The 6,750-nt window shown below is 38.5% G+C and overlaps 1 protein-coding gene across 7 annotated transcripts in view; it reads right to left on the bottom strand.

Annotated features, from left to right (window-relative positions):
• Positions 1-461: 461 nt before the first annotated feature.
• LOC309491531 (uncharacterized protein) overlaps positions 462-6,750 on the bottom strand; it is a 69,681-nt gene continuing 63,392 nt past the window's right edge. For 6 of the 7 annotated variants that reach the window (XM_082190593.1, XM_082190592.1, XM_082190597.1 and 3 more), the window contains 6 exons: positions 3,568-3,847; positions 2,345-2,481; positions 2,226-2,258; positions 1,079-1,358; positions 800-936; positions 462-700 (listed from right to left, as the gene is read on the bottom strand). In XM_082190593.1, the coding sequence (XP_082046719.1) occupies positions 696-700; positions 800-936; positions 1,079-1,358; positions 2,226-2,258; positions 2,345-2,481; positions 3,568-3,847 (872 nt within the window). In that variant the 3' untranslated portion in view covers positions 462-695. The remainder of the gene's footprint in view (positions 701-799; positions 937-1,078; positions 1,359-2,225; positions 2,259-2,344; positions 2,482-3,567; positions 3,848-6,750) is intronic. The other variant, XM_082190598.1, reaches the window with a different exon arrangement.

The raw sequence follows: 6,750 nt of genomic DNA, 5'->3' as shown, positions 1-6,750 counted from the left end.
GCCTGTATTGGCTGTAAATGGTCTTTTCCATCATATATGTCAGTGGTAAAATACTTGCTAAATAAAACGTAATAACTTTCGATGCTTTTGTTCTTAAAGGCCTTAAAGGCCTTAACTGCTTGAACCCCGATGAATGCTGCTTGCAGCTTTAATTATTATTATTTTTTATATTAATATATCTGGTTTGGTTAGTGATTTTGTGCCTTTTTACCCTTTATAACAGAAAATTGAAAGTTAATATTGTTTGATTTGGTGGTTGTGTTGTTGATTCTGGGACAGAAGGTTGGAAATCCTCGTTCTCTCCATGGTTTTCTTTTTCTTTCTCTTTTTTTGTAAAATGTAATTCTTCTTTACTTTGTTACCAGCTCCTCAACCCTAGATGGGTAGCTATGTAACACTATACCTCCTCCTCATTGTAAATATCCAAATGAGTCTTTTTTGATCCAGAAACATACACAACATGCAATGCTGTAGTAATGTATTGATGTACAAAGCAGAGAGATAACCATTTCAAGATAACCATAAACTATTTCAAACCTTTACTGAATGTGCATAGAAACTTATCCTTTATTTTAAAGATAAAAGGTGCATAGGTAAATGAAAAAGAAAAAGAAAAAAAAATTAAAAAAGTGCAATATTAGTATTGCTCAGAGAGAAACCTAGTTTGATAGTTTGCTTGTAGGATCTCACTTCACTTAATCTGGCAATGAAATCAGAAAATAACAATTATTAAGGCAACATACACATAGTATAAATAGTACAAATGTCTACACACCATCTCTCTCCTTTAATTGCTCACCTGAAAACACCTCAACCTCACACAGAGTGAGATATTCATTGCGCCCAGGTATAATAATGTTCACATATCGGCCATTAATAGGCTTGAACTGAAATGTTTTTGTGTCTCCAGGTGGGATGGACTCAACAGTTGCAGCCCTGTGAAGACCGAGTAACAGAGAAATAGAGAGGGGAGTATTACATCTGCATGCAGCATAGAATGATTTATTCAAAGTAATTTTATCTTTTTTACTAATTTTCCAACCATTTGTGTAAGTATTAAGAGAGAGACAATACTTACAGCTCATTTTTGTTGCCATTATTTTCCAGGCTGTTGCCGATACGGATCTGAGCTCCATTTATCCTCCATGCACAACAATCTCCACGATTAGTGATGCTAACCCTGGTTACCTTGAAGACTTCCGCCAAGTCAACTCTCCACCAAGGGTCTTTGTCCGCATCAGTATGACTGCATGACCCACCACCCCAAATTGAATCCCTGTTGCCATCGATAGCATTTTGAGCTCCTGCTCCAGCGTATGAGGTAGACTGGACAGCTGTGGCTCCAAGAGCAAGATTCCCTGTTTAACATAAAATAATAAACAACTTTTTTTTTTTTTTACTTTAATGTGCTAAAGTATAATCCCAATACAATGGGCGAAATAATGCTAAAATATATAATCCAAATGATTATTACACGGCTCTCTGGAATACTTGATTCTGATTGGTCAGTCGTGACATTCAGAGGTCTGATATTTCCAGATAATGAACAGTAACGCTGGATAACACACAGCTCATCCGGGTTTCTGGAGCCGGCCTTTCTTTAATGTTTCTTGTATCACGCTGTGGACCCGCTCTCTCTCGTTTCATACAAACACAACTGGTGCCAGCTGCGTCTCTGTTATAGTTATTAATTGTGTTAAAATATTAAGATTGCATTGAAGTATTTTTAGTATTGAGACTTTAGTAGTATTCGTCTTATTGCCAGAATGATTGTTTTTTTTACGCCGTAATGGATTCTAAGATAATAAACAGGCAAGAATTTAAAACGGTTTCATCACAAATCAATATGTCCATGCAATTATTTATTTGGTGTACATGACTGTACATTATCCCTTAAATGTTTGACTTGTTTGAACTTGTTCGTTTGTCTTACTAGAAATATTTTTCTTCACTGAAGCTTTGCATTTATTACAAATGTGCTAATATAATATTTCAATACAAATTAATATTTTGTGTCCACATTTTTTTATTTGTGGTTAGTAGCCATGTAATAAGAGGGTCCTGATCACCCTTTAAAGGTTTACTTTTCGATAACAACTGTGTTGATTCACATTATTGGTTATCTAATGTTCAGTAAGAATATTATATGTAAGAATATATTCAGTAAGAATATTGCGTTATATTATGTGTTACTGACAACATTCAAAGTAATGAAGAACACTCACTTGGAACACAAGTGTACGTTGATGTGTACTTTTCTGTTAATAAAATAATAACAGTTACACACACATTAATAAGAACATAAACAAATTCTATCACTGAGTCGTCTCTCACTGTCCCTCACCTGCAAACACCTCGACTTCACACAGAGTGAGATATTCCTTGCGCCCAGGTATAAAAATGTTGACATATCGCCCCTTAATAGGCTTAAACTTAAACGTTTTTGTTTCTCCAGCTGGGATTGACTCAACAGTCACAGCCCTGTGAAGACACACAGAGAAATAGAGAGGGGCGTATCAAAACGGCATGAAGCATGTTAAATATTAGGGCTGCACAATTAATCGCACTGAAACCTCACACGATTTGGCAAAGGCTGCGATTATTTTATGCACAGTTTGTCAGTGCAGCGGATGATTGGTAGTAAATGCTCCCTCTGAACACCAGAGGGCGTCTCTCACACACTCCATCTAAACACCAGAGGGCGTTTCACACACACTCCATCTGAACACCAGAGGGCGTCTCACACACTCCATCTGAACACCAGAGGGCATCTCACACACTCCATCTGAACACCAGAGTGCGTCTCACACACACTCCCTCTGAACACCAGAGGGCGTCTCACACACTCCATCTGAACACCAGAGGGAGTCACACACACACACACACCACATATCCATCTGAAAACCAGAGGGCGTCTCACACACTCCATCTGAACACCAGAGGGCGTCTCACACACACACACACACACCAAATATGCCCCACAGAAGTATGATAACACACATCATTCCAGGAAATCCTTATCGGGCATCATCGCTGTCGCTGAACAAACAGAAGATTGAAATGCTTTGATTGATTAAACATGGCTAATAAACACACGACTGCCTTATTCTGTGTAAGAAACACATCATCTCACAGAAGGAGGAGCTCAACTGTCGTTATGAAGTGAGTTTGGAGTAAAAGCATGTTATTTAATGTTGTCTTTTTTTGGACAAGAGGTTCATAAATGCTTCTCATGTTTGGAAATATGTTCGACACGTGTTGCTTTTCAAATGCCCGTTATAAGTGACTCAAACTCACAATGCTTTCAGATGGAGCAGCGTTTACTGAGCCGTACATCACTGACAAGCTGCACATAAACAATCACAGCCTTTCCGTTTTTAAAATCTCGATAAGCCAACTCGATTTAAGTGCGATTACATGGAAATTGCGATTAATCATGCAGCCCTATTAAAAATACTTCTGTCAAAGGCAAAGTTTTATATTAAAAGGATTTATTCAAAGTAATGTTATCTTATTTAGTAATTTTCTAACTATTTGTGTAAGTATTAAGGGAGAGACAATACTTACAGCTCATTATTGTTGCCATTATTTCTCAGGCTGTTGCCGATACGGATCTGAGATCCATTTATCCTCTCTGGAACAGCATCTCCACGATTAGTGATGCTAACCCTGTTTACCTTGTAGACTTTCCCCAAGTCAACTCTCCACCAGGGGTCTTTGTCCCCATTAGTATGACTGCATGACCCACCACCCCAAATTGAATCCCTGTTGCCATCGACAGCATTTTGAGCTCCTGCTCCAAAGTATGTGGAAGACTGGACAGCTGTGGCTCCAAGAGCAAGATTCCCTGTATAACATAAAATAATAAACAACTTTTTTTTTTTTTTTTACTTTAATGTGCTAAAGATTCCTACTGTTTGTAGCTTGACTATGGAGAACGACTGGGAGACTGAGGAGGTGGGAAACTGTCAAATTCTTGATGGACCACAGCCCTACAATTTTGAACCAGTCAGGCGTGAGAGAGGGGAGGAAACTGCCAGAAATCATGGCCCTCAAAGAGTTATAAATGCTTGGTGTGAGGAAAATGAGTGGAGGGTTGGCCAGGTGTCCTGGTGAGTAGCTAGAGCTAGCCTAGGTTATCCTGGTGCTAACCCGGATAACATTAGGTAACAAGCCAAAGTCTTTTCAAAATCTTGCTGTCATGTAGAATAGCAAGGACGGACAACGACTGAATTCATTATTTACTTACATGGTGTCAGTAGTCCTAATCAGAGCTGTAGAGATGCACACACTGCACAGGCACAATGGCACTTTGCCTGCATCTGCTGACAGAACGCGATATTGCCTGTGCTAAAACGCAACTAATTAGCGATGCTCATTGTCAGAAAGAAAAAGAGAGATCGATGTCCCTATTGCTGTGTTTGACAGGTGTTTGTGTGTGGGCTATGCCCCCCAATGGAATCAGGAGTGGAGAGTATGTGCTGCCGTGAGGTGAATGCGTTTTGGAGTTTAGTGGAGCAGCTCGACCCGCGACCGGCAGATGACGTGCCTCACACAGCATCCTGGTTTTGACCAAGGGGCAACATTCTGATCTGAAAAATGAAGCCTACCCGGAAGTGCGAAAAACTGCAATACATCGAAAATCCGCTAGGGGAAGGTCCCAAAAGGGAGCAAATGTCCATAGCCCCCATGTTAAAATGTCCGTTTTCACAGCATAAAATCATGTTTTTACAGGTTGGTCCCATGGACTTTTATTGGATTTTTCGATAGGTTCCGAGTGCCTGACAACGGCGAGGGTAGTGAATTTTTTTCTAACTCGTTAGTTTAGATAGTATTTAGATATAAAATGTATGACAATAAGGGCGTGGTTAACTTTGATTGACAGCTTGATTGACAGCTGAAAGGCAGAATGACAACATAAGAAGCGCCATTTTTTAATACAGTTGACATATAATACTACTGTTTCTGTATCATGAAATGTAGTTTTAAGAGTTTTTCAGGCGAGAATGTAGTTGTTTAAAGCTCAAATCTGTGGTTTATTTATAAAGATTTATGAAAATTGTATCCAGTTGTGAGATCCAGCGATGACCGGGCGCTCGGCGCGATGTACCCCGCCTGGAGCAGCCTTTCATCGGCTAGACGTCACGTTTTGAGGTTTGCCGCTGACTCTGGCGTCTCTGTAGTGGTTAAACATGAGATATAATTCGTCTTGTCTATATCTAACGGGCGATTTTTGGTCTCGTGGGCAATCGTTTTGGCTGAGGGGAAGTTTCATAACTTTATAAGCTATATTTAACTTGTACCGTTGTATGGTTAGACTAGATCGAGCGCATGACTTTTTATGTTTGACTGAATTGTTTGCTTTATTTGTATAGCTTATTGTAACTTTACCTTTTACTTATACTTTTATAATAGCTAATATTGATAAAACTGAAATTTAACAAAAAGAGACTGGGTTGAGTTTTGTCATTTTAAATTTTAATACAACGAAGATGATCTGTAATGTTGTTTACTGCAACATCTGTTGTTTAGTACAAATGCACATATTGCCTGGACCATATTAAAATGTTTAATATTTTTATATTATATTTAAAACGAAAAGAGGCAGGTTTGTGTTTTATATTTCGTTTTGTTATAAATAGGCAAACGTTATGTGCAGTGAATATAATCAATACGCGTCGCCTGAACCACATTTGTGTGGCTATAATGTTTAAGATTTCTTTAAATGAAAACGAAAAGAGTTAGTATGGTGTTTTATAACATATTTCGTTGCCTAAAATATACACAGAGATAACCGGAGTAGCAGAGCGAGCTGAGTGACGCGCGCTGCGTCAGAAGGTGGGCGGGGTTAGGGTTTCCCAAGATTTTCCAAGATGGCGCCGCCCATACCCCCCATAAACGGCTTCAAACCCGTTCTTCAGAAAGTCTATGGGTGACGTCACAGACGCTTTGTCCATATTTTTTACAGTCTATGGTTTTGACGCATGCTGCCTGAACCCGTTTGTTTTGCGAATAGCTTACTCTCATTTCAGGCAGGATCACGGTCCCCTTGAAGCCAGCACACACGAGTACGTTTCCAATTGAGTTATTTCATTCATCACTTCTGAATCTAAAAAAACATATAAACAACTTTTCCAATATAACTGCTAGCCTAATTGCCGTTAGACTAACGGTAACTCTAGGCTTGGAGTCCCTCTTATGACGTCACGCCCAGCCTAGTGGAAGGGAGGGGGAGTGCTTAAAACCACTGTAAAAAGTATCAACTTTTCATATTATATTCAGCATTTTGGTATAAAAAACATACAAAACAATGGTGGGCGGTTCTTATCTTTATGTTTAATAAGCACATTGCATTATATTTATGAAAAATGTAACCTGCAATTTACACTTTAAGAGTACTGTAGTGTTCGTCTTATTGCCAGAATGATTGTTGTTTTTTTTACACTGTAATTGATTCTAAGATAATAAACAGGCAAGAATTTAAAACGGTTTCATCACAAATCAATATGTCCATGTAATTATTTATTTGGTGTACATGACTGTACATTATCCCTTAAATGTTTGTCTTGTTTGAACTTGTTTGTTTGTCTTACTAGAAATATTTTTCTTCATTGAAGCTTTGCATTTATTACAAATGTGCCATTATAATATTTCAGTACAAAGTAATATTTTGTGTCCAAAATTATTTATTTGTGGTTAGTAGCCATGTACTAAGAGGGTCCTGATCAGCCTTTCAGGGTTTACTTTTCG

Source organism: Leuciscus leuciscus, assembly GCF_965113295.1.
Source record: "Leuciscus leuciscus genome assembly, contig: HAP1_SCAFFOLD_331, whole genome shotgun sequence".
Lineage (NCBI taxonomy): Eukaryota > Metazoa > Chordata > Actinopteri > Cypriniformes > Leuciscidae > Leuciscus > Leuciscus leuciscus.
This window is presented reverse-complemented; position numbering and strand designations above follow the sequence as displayed.